Source organism: Gobius niger (assembly GCF_951799975.1).
Source record: "Gobius niger genome assembly, chromosome: 1".
Lineage (NCBI taxonomy): Eukaryota > Metazoa > Chordata > Actinopteri > Gobiiformes > Gobiidae > Gobius > Gobius niger.
This window is the reverse complement of record NC_136852.1, coordinates 19,425,468-19,441,627: the sequence shown is the minus strand read 5'-3', so window position 1 is coordinate 19,441,627 and position 16,160 is coordinate 19,425,468. Positions and strand designations below refer to the sequence as shown.

The following is a 16,160-nucleotide window of genomic DNA, read 5'->3' as shown; positions in this document are numbered from 1 at the left end:
GTCCGGGTGGTGTTTGCGCTGCTGTGCCTGGTCTGCGTCAAGCTCGGGGTCGAGAAGGCTCGATTCCGCTCCAGTTCATCCAGTCACATTAATCAATCATGGCGCGGCTGCTCAACTTCACAGTGATGCTTCAAACCTTAAAAAACAAAACAAAACAAAAACTATATATTTATGTATATAGACTATATTTTTTATGCAGAATTAACAGACGTGAATATTTTATCTGTCGGATGTGCTTTATTGACAATAAACCACACACACACGTTCTTAAACTTATTTCATGGCAAGTGAATGAAGCTTTAGCAATTAGTTTAAAGTCATAACTATTTTGTACAAAAATATCAAAGTACTATGCATAAAAAGTGCTCCAGTGTTAAAATTACAAAACATCCCCAGCATCGGACACGGAACAGGATTAACCACATGAATAGCACTCATATTACAAAGTATAATGCACTGAAATTCACAATGTCTTGCTTTTTTGACACATAGCATGATGAGAATGAGGCACATACACAAGCTTGCCGAGCAAACCAAGTAAAACTCTAAACAAAACTTTTATGGTTGTTTTTTTTTGGCCAGAATGTCAAGCATTTCCTTTAGCCATATCACATGTGAGATATGATAAAACATACAAATATATAATTGGCATCATATGCTGTGTTTCAAATTTAATGTGTTGTTCCTGAACCAGCAGGAAAAAGGTGCTTTCAGTTTTGCATTTGATATATTTAAGCAGAGGAATCACCAAGTGCATTACTACATACATTTTCCTCGATGCAAAAGTGGTACAGTATGTAAAAGCAGTGTGAACATTAAAGTGACACATAAAGAAAACACATTTGGTCAAAATGGCACATAAAATACTGGCATTTGTTTAAACGCTAAATAATTTATAAGATATGGCAAAATAATTCAAGTATTGAAAAACAGAAAAGATTCTTCATTCAGCAGGCTCTGACTGTGATCAATACTAAAACGAACAATGATGTATTTGAAATCATTAGACCAACTCCCTTTTTCCCCCCATGATGACTTAAGTCTGTTTGACTGCAGTCATTTGCGTCGGCTGAAGATGCTCTTTTTGCCAGAGCTCTTGTCCGCGGTACTGAGGCCAATGAGCAGCCGAGCCTTCTCATCTTCCTCCTGCTGCTGTAGACTGTTGTCACTCTTTGCCTCAGACGACTTTCCTCGCACATCAGAGCCCGCAGCTGGCTTCAACCGCAGCTTTTCCTTTATCATCTGTGCACAGTGGGATCATCATGTTAATGTAGCATGCCGCATTAAATAGATTTCAGACTTTGATCCGTGCTGTGCAAATACAGAGGAAAAGGGAAGCGTAAAACATTGATACCTGTGCTACAAGTGCCTTTCGACTGTCTCTTTTCACTGCCATTGCAAAGTCCAGCCATGTCCAAGTGTTGTTGTGATACTCTAAACAAGGCAAGACCAAGTTCAGGTCCTTCCAGTCCACACTACTCTTCTCTCCCTTTAATGAACATTTTAGAAAGTTAGTTTAACAACCAAGTTAAATGTTGCAGGTATGCAGCTTGGCAGACTTACCTTGTAACTGACACAGAGGGGCACCTGAGGAATCTTTATGTAAATGAAAGAGTTGTTCATAGCAGCCCGTTCCTTCATTTTGTCAATGTCGTCAACAGGATGCTGTATGGGGGGATTACACAATGTTTGAAATATTAGTTATACAAACATGATTGACACTGAAGAACACACAGCTTGTTACCTCTGGAGGCTTTCTGAACGACCTTCTGACTCCCGCTGTTCGATTGAGTCCCTGGGCCATGCTTTTGCTCGGACCAATGGGGCCAATGGTGTCCTCCGATGACTGCCGAGACTTGACAGGGATCCCTGTAACACAGACCTCATCTCAGTGCTGCAGCCTCTCTGTAACTGTACCTGAACCTTATACTTCCACTGGGCTCCATACACACACATTAACACAGAGTCTTTTAATAGCTCTGAGGCACATGACCTAACTGGCTATTCAATATCACAAACACTCCTCACAAAGGAAACCAAGAAGTGCTATTGACTCACAAAGAAAAAAAGTATTTAAATAATTCATAACCCAAAAGGGCAAAAAACAGTTACCAGTAGTGACCAATCTAGACTTGTCCTCCTCATCAGCAACTTCCTCCTCCTCAACATTTCGACCCGGGAAGAAAAAACCCATCATCCTTTTGAAGAACTGATACATGAGCTGGATTGTTAGGGGCACCACGTTTACCTTATAATCAAAAAAAGAAATAAGTTCATCAAAAAAGGAAATCAAAATATAATATCATAGAGCGATCGGTGTCAATACTCACTTCAAAATGCTCCTTCACTGAAATTCCTCCCACGGGGGGGCGCACTTTACTGAAGATGCGCAAGGCAAACTGGCGTCCTGATTGGCAGGGACTTTGTGGTCTGAGCACAACCTATAACATTGGAGGAAAATTAAACATCTCCCACATTACTCTAAAATATTAGACAGATAAAGTGAATGGCGTCATAATGGAGACAATGCAGTATGAAATAACAAAATGTGTTTTTTTTTTTATGCAACGAGACCTTCCATGCATGCAACATTGTGGGCACAAGTGGATACACCAGATGATTTATGCAACACTAGTGATACTCGGGTTAAGTTTTTTGTAAGCCCTTTTGGCCTGCATTTGGAGCAGTTTCTACCGCGCCCACAACGTTTCTATTTTTATTGCCCCGGTAAGAACCATTAAAAGTTATAAATATGGAGACTTAAGTCTGAATGGACCACGACTTTAGGTCCACCTGAAAATGTGCTTAAAAGTAAAACGAACAATAAAAAGGCAAGAATGAGGCGTAGTTAAATTAATGGGAATAGCGCGTCTCATCCTGTTCTCTCTCCCTCCTGCTCAGAGCAGCAGACTGGTTAAAGAGTGGAGGTAACGCAAACTCATGCACAGAGACACATACCATGAAAACAGGTGGCATTGGACTCCATAAAAGCGTTCTAGGCACCACAGCTGCAAAACGGTGCTTGTTTTATGATAATCGGCCTCATATTTACGTCAAAAACCTGCTGCAAAGATGTCTCAATTAAACGTGGCTAAATACACGGCGACAATGATTGCGCATTTTGATTCGCCCCAACCCACCATACGGTCAAATTAGAATTTCATGACCCGACCCGACTCACGGGCAACCCACGGGGTCCACAGCTTTACCCGCAACCCGCGCATCACTAATGCACACTACCAGTGGCAACACTTTAGTTCTGTGTACATACCCTTAATCGCTGCACAGGACGACCAGGTAAAGAAATTGAATATAAAATAATAGTATTTAAGCAACATGTGCTGCAAATTAATAATAAACTGCAAACATATTAAACCAGTTGGAAATTTCACATAAAAAGTGTACCTTGTAGGCAGCATTGGGAAGAAGGTTGTTCATGGTGAACCAACCGAGCTCCAACAGATGTTCTGCTGTGTCATCAGACTTGTTCAGCTACAAAGAGAAAGGAAGCTCATAAAAACTGTCTACTCTCCACAAGGTGTACAAACATCCACAAGTTACTATTCCAGACCTTTGATGTTACTAAATAAAGATCTGTGACTGAGAGCAAACAACCAAATAACAGGGAGACTATTGATTGAAATAATAATGTCATATGGAAGCTGACCTTGCTGTACATAAACCTTTGCAGCTCTAGCTCCGCAATCCCGAGCTGTCCGTCCTCTTCGGTCAGACACCAACGTGCCTGCGCAAAGTAGATCTCCGTTCTCCTCACCACACTCACATCTTCAGGGGGCTTCCTCAGCTCCAGCTTATTGGCCCGTTGCAGCTGAAAGTCCTTGAAACACCTAAAGTTTACAGAAATTGTAAAATGTAGTGTTCTTTGCAACAAAGTCTGTAAGTGCTATATGTGTGAAGTCTAATGACAGACCTGATAAGAATATTGAGCTCCTCGCTTTTCATCTGCATGTCGTTCTTCTCCTGGTTCAGCTGATTCTGGAGTCCTATATTGATATCTGCCAGTTCATCCATGCTAAAGTCTTCAGGTAGGGCCTGTTCAAAAAGATAAAACTATTACATTACATTTTTCTTTCACATTATGGCGGTTACTGATAAAAGACAGTGGCAGACCCGAATATTTGAATATATCTGTTTCTCCAGCCGTCTGATCTGAGCCAGGTGCTGCCTGACTGCCTCCTGGAGATGTAGGATGCTGCTGCGCTGCTCCTCGGGGTTACTCGAAATCTCCAACTGGAAGCGCACTCGTTGCTTTTTCTCGCTGTGCTCCTACACAGTGGACAAAATGAGAAATGCGCATTAATAGGTTTAAAAATGGAATAATTCATCACAGTGGTCTAGACCCGTTAGCCCACCTTCCTCCTGGGCTCCACGTGAAGCAACAGGTTGTTTACAATATCCAGAATCATGGCATATTGAACAGGATTTGTTGATATCTCAAGGTCATGGTGAATAAGGGTGAAAGTGTCCACCGCTCCTGTAATGTAAAACAGCACAACACAATTAAAGAGTCATACCGCCCTTGTTACTGCATGTCCGAATACAGGTATAGTGTCAAGGCCAACGAAAACACGTGCATTAATGCTGGGGCACACACCGGCTTGCTTCTTCAGCAGGTCTTCTTTCTCGTGGGTGTTTCGAAACTCGGGGGGCTTAATTTGTGTTTCCAGTTCAGGGTTTATGTCATGGCTGTAACTGATGTAGTGCATTCGGCAGCTGCAGCGGGAAATGATTCGCTGAACCTGTTGGGTTTCGTTGACCTGGGCCGGCTGGTTCCAATCTGCTCATGGAAAAAGGGAAGATAGAATAGATTTACATTTTTAGCACAGTACTTGGGCTGCAATGGATCATTATTTCAATAGCTGACTGGTCAGTTTAGTTTAGTTTATTTATGCAGTTAAAATTCTGCTCAAAAGGAGTGTGCTGAAGCAAAATCTTATACGTTTATGTTTATTGCTCCGTTGAGACGTTTTGTTACATCTTCACCAGAATTGGTTGAAAATATGCAAATTAAAGTTGACAAAGAATTTTTCATTCAGATATAAATTGCTGTGCACGTTTATCACATTTCATATGACACATAAACACCATGTGATTAAGTGCAATTAAAATAGAGCAGCAATAAAAATGATTATACTAAATATTAGATCTATAGAAAATTTGTTGGGTTTGGGCATCTCTGCTGAGACTGCTGCCCCCGCGACCCGGCCCCGGATAAAGCGGAAGAAAATGGATGGATGGATGGAGAAAATGTGTGAATTCAAAGTAAAAAACAAGGGGTTTGTTTGTCTTCTTTTTTTCCACAATAAACCAAAACTAAATTTTGTTTTATTTTTCTGGTTTCAAAATATACCTGTAGTGGTGCTAACCATTCCCCCCACTGCCTGGCCACTTTCCATCAGCTCCAAAACAGAGTCTAGGTGCCTCTGCCTATGTTCTTCAATGTTTTTAACCTGAATACAACAAAAAGAATTTAGCACATTGGTAACGGTTGGATGGCCAATAAGTCGGACCTATACCTCCAGCCACAGCTGCCTGTCCTCATCCTCAGATGGGTTGGGCTCCATAGTGGCAAAGTACTGCATGCCATCGAGCAGACATGTCCATGTGGTTTTCTGCTTCAGAGTGTCATTGTACCAGGCTGGATGGTGTTCACACTGAAGGAGCTGAGCTTTAGCTGCAGACACAAGCACACAGCCAGCTGTCTCGGTCCCACGCAACATCATCTGCACAAGGAAAAACAAGACAATTGATGAGTAACATATTCATGTTTTCATTTAATCATGTCAAAGAAAAAAAAAGTGTGTGGAAGACGGGTGTCATTCCAAACGTATTATTTAGGCTCCAAATGCATCTCTTAAATGTAAGATAGATACTGTAATTAAGTAAGTGTTCCAAAACTACAAAGTATCAAAGGATGTTTTGGGGGGTTATTTGAGTGATTTCTTTTGCAAATAGTAGCACTTGTTAGAGGCAAAAATTAACTAAAACTATTACTATAGAACCTTTGATGAGCCCATATTTTTTACCTGGCAATTGACCAACTCAATGAACCAGTTGCGATTGTAAACATCATCAGTTTGACACGCTGCAATGCCACACAGCTGATCACTGACACCCGAGTCTTCTTCTGAGAACACCACAAACCGATCCGTTTCCTCAATCAATTTTTGGAGCATTGAGGTTCCTAAAAAGAAAAAAATGGATCAGTACAGAAAAATACATGACTTGCTTAAAACATTATTATTGTTTGGTAATTATAAAGCTAGTAGCTCACCTTCATTGTGATGTTTTTCTGCTCGACTGAGGGTGCCAGTGGTAGTGGGTGTCGTAGGAGCCGTTGTTGGAGAGTAGTTGGAAGGAGATCGTTTGAGCTTCTTGGCCTGCACTGTGTGTGTGTCAATCTTCAGTCCCTTCAAAGCTTCAGTGGAGAGGTTCCTCTTCAAGACCGATGCCTTTTTGTAGCCATCATACAGAGCAAAGGCTATGTTTCTGTTGGTGGTGGTCCAGGAGGCACGCAGGTCCACAAGACGCAGTTTATGAGTGTAGGAAGCATTGGTCTCATCTTTTGTATTCACCTCCTGTTCAGAAAATAGTATTGTTAAAATCCTAAAACCATGCTTGTGCAGTAGTTGTGTGCCTATTACCTCCTCCATACGATTGCTTTGGCGCTGGTAGCTCAGAGAAGACAGACTGAGCAGGTGGGTTTTGTTGACCTGGGTGTTTAATTGGTGATCTGCAGTCTCGTCCCACGTAGAGGCCATGAGGTGGACAGTCACCTGCGACAGCTCACTCACCATTTGGGTCACGTTCCACTCAGAGATCAGCCTCCTCATCACAGTCCCAGCTGGAGGAGACACAGGTCAATTAACGCTCAATTTGAATGGTGTGTGTAAATTGAGCGAAAACCAAGGCCGTACCCTGTGGAATGAGCCTCTGAGCCCCTCGAGTAAACACATGGCCTTTACTGCACTCTACTTGAATTCCTCTCTGCTGGGCAAAGGACGCCCAATACAGCACCTGAGGCAGCACATGCACCAATGCTATATTAGTTTAGCTTTATAGGAGAGAGTACAAATCCAACACAAAGCTTACATGCAAAAAAGACTCACCTGCAACTGTGGGAAAGCAGCGGTGTAAGACATCTGCTTGTAGTGCTGGCCCAGCTTCTTGCGAACAGGCTTAAGGCTTTGGAAGAGCTTGCCTCTGCATATGGGTCGAGAAACATTTGTCCAGGTGGCCCAAAAATTCTGCATCCACCGTAAAGTGCTGCTGTACAGTAGGATTTTGGGCTGGGAAGGCTCTAAAAAAACAAATTATATTGTTCCAAATGTATTACACATATAGAGGTTTCTTTGAATAAATCTAGAAAACGTACACACCGGAGCCAGTGCCCTGATTGAGATCCATGGTGATGGAGAGATTGAGGTTTTCTGAGCGGAAAGCTCTGTAAGAGTCATGAGGTTGTCCTGAAGTCACATCTGCGATACTGTCAGCACAGCACAGAGTCACTGCATGGTGGTCATGAGGGTTTCCATGGCAAAGCCACTGAAGGTCGAGGGTCATACACAGGTTTGGCAAATTCAGAAAGCAGATATCGTCATACCTACATACACGACAGATCAAACAATGAGTGACAGTTTATGATTTTAATGTTGAGTTACTTTCTGATAAAGTTAGCTTTACTTTGATGCTGTCCGAACGTTGACCTCCAAGTCGCCTTTAAACACAAATTGGCCAGGGTTCCAGTCAAAGCTGAGTTTACTCCACTCCCAGTGCAAGTTTTCTGTCGTGTTGTAAGGGTCCTATAAAAGAAAATGTAATGTGAATAATTAGATAATAACTTTTTGATTTCTTGCAAATTGACTGTGTGCTGCCTTACCTCTGTAGCCAGCTGATGGAGATTTGCTTGCTCAATGTCCATTACCCAGTGACCATGGAGAAGAAGCCGACTTTTGTCCCACCAGGCAAGGAGAGGAGAGAGGTCAGCTGTTTGCTTGGTCAACAAATCCACTGACTGGCCAATTAGAGTCCAGGCAGGGTCCCAACAGGGTCCCCAGACAATAGTGTACAGGGAGATGGTTGCTGCATAAAAAAAGAAGAAGCGGAAAACATCACTTCTGAAACACCAAAGAATGAACAGTAAACAATATTTCTACACATTCACTATTCAAAAAGCAAGCAACCAATTTTGTATCTGAAAAAACAAAAAACTTTATGGTTCATTCAGCCCAACAACTGATCTTCCCTTACATTTAAAGTCATAGTAGAACTTGAGAGGTGGTACATTCCTGTGGACCGTCACATCTCCCCACGGTGAGCCAAGAGGGACCACTTCTTTGCGATGACCTCTTGCAAGCCCATCTTGTTCTGTCCCAACAAGACGTCCTGACAGCTGCCAATCACGGATTTCAAATAAGTATCGAGGATAGTCCCGAATTCTCACTGTAACAGGTTAAAAGGGCACCTTATACAAAAGGTCAAAGGAAGCAAATACTTGTACGGTAGTTTTAAACATACCCAAAAAGGCGGCAAGTTTGAATTTGACAGCTCGACCCCACTGCACCACCAGGGGCAGTCCGTCTCTCGGGAATGGGCTGATCCGGTCGATGTCTCTCAGCTGCTCACGCACCCTCTCCGGCCCATGAAGGGAATCATCAGCCAGAGCCACCAACTCCAGGTCAGACACAGTCCATGTGAGCAGGGACTTCCTCATGGGAGTGTTGGCATAGAGACGTCTTGAACGCTGGATGTAGATCTCAATATGCTTTTTCTCAAGTGAACTGTATAGCTCCTCTATCTTCCTGGCCGGAAGTAGTTCACCATGCTGCTTACGGAGATCACCGACTTTCTTATCCAGTAACTGCAGACGCTTGGCACTTTCCTTACTCTCATCTTTCATCAACTCGTAGTTATCGCGCAACTTAATTTCAAAGACATCATCGAGGAAGACAAAAGAAAACTGGCTGATTTTAAACACAAGATCAGGAGGCAAGCGCTGGATGTCTTTAGTTTGACTCTGGGACAGATGAAGTGTTTTTAACCACTTCTGAACACTGATGGCCATGTCAAAAGTGTTGGAGAAGTTGTACTGATAGGGAAATTCCACAGCCAACAGCGGGCAAGTCAAGACCCAAACTCGATTCTTAGGAGTAGTCAGGAAAGAGAAGGCACCTCTGTGTAGCTGCATTTCTGCTAGATCCGAATGTGTCTCTACATTAAGGGATTTAAAGGTGACTATGTTGTTGCCGTCAAAGTTAAAAATGAGACACGGTGACTGTAGATGCATGGAACAAGCCTGCTTTGAAAGCAAAAGGGCTTCAGCATGGAGTAAAATGTAGTTTTCCTCGCTCACATGGGCTGTCAGGCGCGTACAGCCGAGTTCAAGGCGAACAATAAGACTCTTACTTTGGCTTGATCCACTAGCACTAGGCTTATCAGGACTTTCCTTTTGAGTTCTACAAAGCATAAACCAACAAGCCTGCGCCTCAGTCATGTGTTGATATAAGACCATGTGATCTGAAGGTGTCCAGTCAACACTGAGCTCCTCTTGACACTGGACCTAAATGACAAAACAGATAGGTGAAGATTATGCACAATTCAGACAATTATATTTACCTGTATGTTTTGTTACCTGAAATGTGTGGATTGTGATGTGATAAGAGAAACTAATAGCTGCTATTTTCAATATGGGGCTTGGAGTCTCAGAGGCAGGACAGCACATTTCCATGTTCTCCTTCACCGTCTTTATGACTGAGAGCGCAAACCCTTGCAGAGTGACATTACAGCTTTCTGTGGAGCTTAAAACAAGTATAGTATCCATCCGCACGGAGACAGCTCCTATAGGGACATGAACATTTGATGAAGGCACAGTTTTTGCAGTAGAAGTCGTAACGCAGCTCAAGAACATACCAGCCAGATTGGACAACGTGAACACATTTACATCCTCGAAACGGGAGTCCAGTTTAAAAAGAAAGCTGAGATGCGATGGAGTGTTGGGTTGGACTGTAGGATCATTAAGTGCAGGTGCTGCAGTGGTGTCTTCTGAAAGGTGCAGGTCCTCATCACGAGGGACAAGCAGAAACAAAAGGCGGGAAAGGCATAGTGCACAGGTCTCTGAGAGCTCCACCTGCAGCCCCTTCAGACTGGACTCCAGGTTCAGACACGGCAGCTGATCACAAACCTCAAAGTGCGGGCGGTTGAAGCTCCCCTGGAGAAGAAGAAACCGCATTTGATCATTTCGTTCTGTCAGTGGAAATCACAAAAGAATATGCCATACCTTTAGAGTTAGAGAGTCCAGTACGAGGGCCTCTCCCCAAACATGTTTACCAGGCGGGTGAGGGGCCTGTTGGATGTGAGAGCCCTGCCCCACTCTCCACCAGAAACTGTCCAGGACCACAGATGCCCGCTGGTGCACGTTCTGAGGCTCTGGTGATCCATGGTCCGTTCTAATGTCGGGCAAATGCTTTAATTCTGAAACGGCGAAAAACAATGTTGTGATCACCAAGTTCCACTGATAGGGCTGGGGCCATGCCTTGTTTAGTTAACATGTAACACTCACAGCTAATCTCACCTTGACGATTTTCTTTATATGCATAGAGTTTATATTATGTAACTTTCTGTATCCACGACTACTTTAATTTAGAAAAATAACAATAATAATGTTACCTGCATTCACAGAGAGGAACCCAAGAGCAAACGGTGTTGTGTCTCCCAGTTGAACAGACACATTCACATTGGTCACACTGGAGGTGAGCATTACAGGGGCATCCAGATGAGGGAGGCGCCTGAGAATAAGGAGGAGGTTGGGGAAATAAACTAATGGGCTAAAATAGAACAAAAACACCAAGACAAAATAGGATAGTGCACACAAACACACGGGTAAGAGGAGAAATAGCAAGAGATAAACATTAAAAAGTTTCATACAGCCTCAACATTCATATGATTAGAAACAAACAATTGAAATTAAAAAGTCTTGATTTTGAGTTTATGGTCACTTGCCTTTTTTTATGTGCCGTTTTTCTGTGCAGTAATGTTTCCCATGAAAACAGATTGAGCCAATGGGAGAACTCCTGATGACGGTAGTGGATGATGCAGGTGTTAACAGTGAAAAATGAGGAAATATCCATCGACGAAACCTGAACGAGAAATCAATTTAGCATTTCAAAAATCCGACATGTGAGGCTTTGCAAATGTGTGGCAATGTGTGGTAAAACTGCCTACTCACTTGCAGTGCTGTCTTCAGAGTGTTCACACAAAGAATCCTTTGTCTACTTTGGGAAAGAAGAAGTCCATCTGCCAAGCAACAAGAAATGACTTTATGTTAGGTAAATGTTTAAATCAGTGGTTCTCAAACCAACAAGTTACCAAGCACTATCAGGCCTGGATCAAAATCAATCTATAGTATATTGGACCAAATTATCCCTAAACTGGCCATGTTTGTGTAGGCTCTCGGGCAATCAAGTTCAATCCAGAAAATCACTTAAATGCATTGCTAAAGCACTAACAAAATTGAAGGATGAACAAAAATGAATGAAATCAAAAACTGTAGACACTAACCACCAGTGGTACACGTGCCAAAGTTTGAGAACCAATAAAAAACGAACCTTCCAGTTGGATTTGGAGGTGACTCTGGGGAAAGCTCAGCTCAGGTGAAAAGCTTTTGAGTGGATGCTGTTCATCGTCTCGACCGTAACAGAGTTTCAAAGACTTCAAAGTCCAGTTCAGGTGCCTTAGAATAACATTAATCAGTACAGTAAATATTCAAATCATACTGTTCTTAAAAAAATACAGGCTACAAAACACATCAAAATCATATGTTGAGTAATAAATCACCAAAAGGTTGACATACTTTGTGGTACATAAATAATATAATCTTGTGTTTATTTACTTCACTTGAATGCCAACAGATTTTACTTTCAATCTGCATTAAACCAAAGTGAAAAGGTCAACTCACCTTTTCTGACTGTGCATGGACAGAGTTACATTTGTGTTATCCAATTCCACATTGACCTTCTGAGGAACGAGTTGGTGAAACCGTTCCACATCCTCTGATCGGAAAAAGTCATTGCCTTCACAAACTATCCAAAAATAGAAAACAGAAACAAAAATGAGTCTCAAAAAAAAAAAGACATTGATTTTCAGTAACTACTTACTAGAGTTATCGTCTGTTGATGTGTTTTTTGTGTGGGAAGAAGGAAGTAGGAGTTGGCTGAGAAAAAGTCCTTCATGGAGCTCTCCTATGAGAGTCCTCACACACAAGGATAAACAGCCTGGCTTCAGATCTGGCAGACTGACATCACCTGACAACAACAGGCTCACAGCAACCTCAGCCAAACAGATGTCCTGTAGAAAAATTAAATATGTTAAACTGTAAAGTTTGCACCACTGTTGTAAACGAATAAATTAAAAATAACCTCACCAATTGACTGCTTTTGAGGACTTTACTGCTAAGTTTCCCCACAGAAAAATCCCAAGCCAACCTTGATCAGAAAATGAAATTGAATAAATATTATAATGATTATGATATAGAATTGTATACATCTTTTCAGACTTACTTTGTGCTCTGATGGTCCAGTAGTAACGTAATGCCACTGATCGTCATATGCCACAGTGACTCTGACAGTGCTAGGTTCAGCACCATCACATTGACTGAACTAATGTGAAATGATAGCAACTGAAAACATACATCAGTCGACATGTTAGTGGGTTATCATGCATCTGTAGTTCAAAATATATTATAAGCCTCCAAGCATAATTGCCCAAGTCCCATTTAAAGATTTTCGGCAGTAAATAATTAAATAAATACATAAATAACTACTTTGGTAATTATGTTAGGAGGGTGAAAATATGTTTATAAAAGGCTGCATACTTGTGAAATAAAGTGGAGCAAAGTGGGGTTGACAAACATTTTCCCAGATTTCTTCCCATGGCTTTTTGTCAGCAGTGGATTCAGCGGTGACTGCAAGTCTATCCTAATTCGAGTTTCTCCGATGCATAATCCCAAGTATCTCCTGCAAAACGCATCACTGTATCTGACATATGATCTGACAAATGACAGTATGGGTGAGGCGTGGGCCATATACTTACGGCAATCCGGGGTTGAAGAGTTTGCTTGATATCCATATTCTGTCAATTTCCTGTGGCAAAGAAAGATCTTCTTAATACACTTGTCTTGCATAGTCTGGATAGCTGTTTGAAGCCTGCAGTGTGTGGTTCGTAAGGCGTGTCTTACCAAAGTGTGCTGAGGGTGAAACTGGATGACGACTCCATTAAGAGAAAACAGTCCAAATGAGTTGATCTTTAACTCTGCGTTCAGGGCAGTCCTAAAATACTTTACAGCCAACCTAACTAGAAACCACCTGCAAACAAGAGAAGCATTTCCTGTAACGCTTTAACCCTCACAATGAAGAATACAAACTCCATCTATTTACCTGCATACAATCCACAAGAATAACGCTCCAACAATAAATAACAGAGGTATTGTTGGTAGAAGGAGAGACATCTTATCCCAGATAGATCACGCTCAAAAAGTGAACATGGTTTGTCTGTTCCTCCTCTGTCTTCTGCCAGCTGCTGTCAAACAGGAGACTGCAGCTCGGGAAAAGTCCCTCTCAGTTCAAGTGATTAGAGTCCCAGCTCCATTTGTGATGAAGGTTGCATCTGACATAAATAGTAACAAATGACAAGATTGCATTTCACAGATATGGTGTTTCTGGAGGAAACATTGCTAGCTAAACTTTAACTCTCAGCAAAGGGGTGTTTAAAAAAAACAATGCAATGTGGATGAATCACAAATGCCCAGCTAGCTATATGGACAGCAATTCGACTCATTCGCACAGGAAATGGTTAAAACATTTGGGCAGTCTCACTCCACAAAATCAGTAGCAAATCAGTGCTAGCAGGGACAAGCTAATGCTAAAGACGTAGCCGAGTTAGCACAACTGCTGCACTGACAACTTTCATTTCACACAAAAACCGCGTTAGTCTTCATTTAAAATCGAAATGAACCTACCTGATAACATGTTTAAAGCGCCAAGTTTCTTCAAACACGATACTTAAAGCAGCGACATACTTGTGACAGTTGCAGGAGAAGTAAACAGTGCAGCTGTGGTGATCCGCCCTGCTGCTTAGCTGGCATCTCTCTCTCAGCCAAGTCCAGTCTGGAAAAGGGCCGACCACTGTGTGATCTATGCTAACGCTGATTCTTCACATTAACACAAAAATAATAATAGAAAACACACAGCTTTTTATTACAACAAAAGGTACAGTGTCATATATGTCAAAAAATAATTATCAAGAAAAGATTCAATTTGATGGCATGATTATACATAAATGTAAGTTGGTAATAAAAGTTAGTGTTTTTCAATCTAATAAATGTACTAGGTGATTGTAGGACATTTCTCTCATGCAGTTGCCTTCTGCCGGTTGTGTTTGGCAAACCACTCTTCACTTTTATCTTCCGCCATAGCCTATAAGCAAGAAGGACAAGTATGAGGGACTTCTTGTGTGCAGTTTGCTTTAACATATGGGAGTGAAGACAATATTGTGCTCACTTTATTCAGCAATTCATTCCCTTGAGGATCCACTGAAGACAGTTGCTTAAATGCTTCGTCTCCAACAAAGCAAATCTCATGGCCATCCTGAAAAAAAAAAGTATATTGTTTTCATCATTTACAATCACATCATAAAAACTGATAAATACTAAAAAAGTATTTACTTACAGGATCTCCCAAAATAACCACCTCAACTGTGGCTTTTCCAGGTGTGTCAAGGCTGACTAATGGTGTGAGAATCTTTTGATTTTCTTTTTTCATCAGATTTTCAAGGTCCGGCAGCTGAATAAGTTGACAAGATATTGAAACATTAAAAAATATATAATTTTTTCAGCTTGATAAAATATTTTTTCATATATGCATTTGATATGAACCTGGTCTCTGGGACATGAAAAGGCTATTCTTCCAAATGCTGTTCCATGATCTACTGGCCCACTGACATCAAGAAGTTCCAGTTTGCACTAAAAACATGTATAGGTGCATCAATATCATAATTAAATCAATGTTGGGAACATCTTTGAGGACTCTGCTTACCTGTGTGTCTGAAAAACCCATTAAAACTGTTTTCTTCTGCTCATTTCTGTCCATGATGTTCATTCCCAAAAGTGTCGACCAAAAATGGGTGGATCTCTGCAAGTCTGACACAGCCAGGCAGACCTTCTGAACTGGGTCTATGAATTAACATGATATGCATTATATGTGCCTGTATAATAAACTAAGCTCTTTAGGGAAGAAGACTACTAACCACTGAGGGGTTGCTCTTTGTCAATCAGATAGAAGGGATAGCCTCCTGGAGCGTGGGTCAGATAAAGGTCCTCTTCTACCTTGGTCAGAGGCCAGCCCAGATGTTTGGCGTTGCTGACAGCCTTACTTGACTGAAGAGTTAGCCCCTGGTGTCATAACATTTGCAGCACAAACACAACCATACTTACAATTTATCACTGGGTGGATTTTAGTAGGAGAAATATAGGCAGTTGGAAGATTCTTACCAAGAAGTCATTACCAAGACGATACTCTCCCACACCATAATTATACGTCAGCTCAGCAACAAAATGATCATCTTCTGGTCCAAAGCCAACCATTGTTTTGCTCCACTTTCCATCATAAGGGCTACATAGGAATGCATTGTTTTCAGCCACATAACATCCTTCCTATACACATTACAGTGCAAAGTCCAATTAGGCTACTGCAAGATATTTCTTACCCATTGCAGGAAGCTTTGCAGCCTTCTTCAAACTCTTCATGCCGCAAAACCTTCAATATAATAATTCATATCAGAAGGTAATGAGTTTTTAAGCTGGGTGAGCAAGTTAAATGATAACAACATGGCCGATATGCTAGCCAAAAACAACCATTGTCATTTTAGTCATAAACAAACTAGAGGCAATACCTTCATCCCCAGAACATCTCGATAAAAAGTGGCTGTTTTGGTTCTGTCACCAACTTTAAAAACAAAATGCAAAGCTCTCCTCATAGCCATATCTTTCCAGCTGCTATCTGTCAATGATCTTAGAGCAAAAGTGCGACACTCGATTAAGCATCCTAGGGATCGATGATTCGGCCATCAAAGAAATTAAACAGGTTTAA

General features: G+C 41.6%; 2 protein-coding genes across 5 annotated transcripts; both read right to left on the bottom strand.

Annotated features, from left to right (window-relative positions):
- Positions 1-273: 273 nt before the first annotated feature.
- LOC306963319 (bridge-like lipid transfer protein family member 2) lies at positions 274-14,180 on the bottom strand. Of its 4 annotated transcripts, none has more exons than XM_079556847.1 (41): positions 14,093-14,180; positions 13,452-13,611; positions 13,253-13,379; positions 13,108-13,157; positions 12,890-13,031; positions 12,576-12,694; positions 12,440-12,500; positions 12,174-12,363; positions 11,975-12,098; positions 11,625-11,749; positions 11,246-11,313; positions 11,020-11,156; positions 10,687-10,844; positions 10,298-10,491; positions 9,931-10,228; positions 9,653-9,858; positions 8,539-9,580; positions 8,272-8,463; positions 7,901-8,103; positions 7,705-7,823; positions 7,401-7,624; positions 7,131-7,321; positions 6,939-7,038; positions 6,666-6,865; positions 6,296-6,599; positions 6,048-6,205; positions 5,538-5,744; positions 5,372-5,471; positions 4,616-4,798; positions 4,374-4,495; positions 4,132-4,287; positions 3,932-4,053; positions 3,668-3,848; positions 3,406-3,492; positions 3,272-3,280; positions 2,331-2,441; positions 2,113-2,248; positions 1,745-1,869; positions 1,564-1,665; positions 1,355-1,489; positions 274-1,242 (listed from the first exon to the last, which is right to left on the bottom strand). In XM_079556847.1, exons 2-41 carry the CDS (start codon positions 13,520-13,522, stop codon positions 1,057-1,059), a joined length of 6,765 nt encoding a protein of 2,254 aa, XP_079412973.1. In that variant the 5' UTR covers positions 13,523-13,611; positions 14,093-14,180; the 3' UTR covers positions 274-1,056. The 4 variants fall into 4 exon arrangements, with proteins under 4 accessions (XP_079412973.1, XP_079412975.1, XP_079412974.1 ...); XM_079556849.1 differs by having other exon boundaries at positions 10,687-10,805; XM_079556848.1 differs by lacking the exon at positions 3,272-3,280.
- Positions 14,181-14,293: 113 nt separating this feature from the next.
- On the bottom strand, positions 14,294-16,098 carry glod4 (glyoxalase domain containing 4). Its single transcript, XM_079557257.1, has 9 exons — positions 15,964-16,098; positions 15,778-15,827; positions 15,563-15,683; positions 15,319-15,463; positions 15,108-15,244; positions 14,948-15,034; positions 14,742-14,855; positions 14,574-14,660; positions 14,294-14,489 (listed from the first exon to the last, which is right to left on the bottom strand). The coding sequence occupies exons 1-9, from the start codon at positions 16,051-16,053 to the stop codon at positions 14,424-14,426; spliced, it is 897 nt and encodes a 298-aa protein (XP_079413383.1). The 5' UTR covers positions 16,054-16,098; the 3' UTR covers positions 14,294-14,423.
- Between the last annotated feature and the right edge of the window lie 62 nt (positions 16,099-16,160).

What these genes read in the sequence shown, in the direction of transcription:
- LOC306963319 (XM_079556847.1), bottom strand. Translation starts at nt 13,522, where the DNA reads ATGTCTCTCCTTCTACCAACAATACCTCTGTTATTTATTGTTGGAGCG. An exon ending in AAAACGGCACATAAAAAAAG is followed by an intron (nt 10,845 to 11,019) that starts GCAAGTGACCAT and finishes GTTCTATTTTAG; the next exon opens with CCCATTAGTTTATTTCCCCA. An exon ending in CTGCTTTCCCACAGTTGCAG is followed by an intron (nt 7,039 to 7,130) that starts GTGAGTCTTTTT and finishes GTGCTGCCTCAG; the next exon opens with GTGCTGTATTGGGCGTCCTT.
- glod4 (XM_079557257.1), bottom strand. Translation starts at nt 16,053, where the DNA reads ATGGCTATGAGGAGAGCTTTGCATTTTGTTTTTAAAGTTGGTGACAGA. An exon ending in TGGGTTTTTCAGACACACAG is followed by an intron (nt 15,035 to 15,107) that starts GTAAGCAGAGTC and finishes ACATGTTTTTAG; the next exon opens with TGCAAACTGGAACTTCTTGA. An exon ending in GGAATGAATTGCTGAATAAA is followed by an intron (nt 14,490 to 14,573) that starts GTGAGCACAATA and finishes TCTTGCTTATAG; the next exon opens with GCTATGGCGGAAGATAAAAG.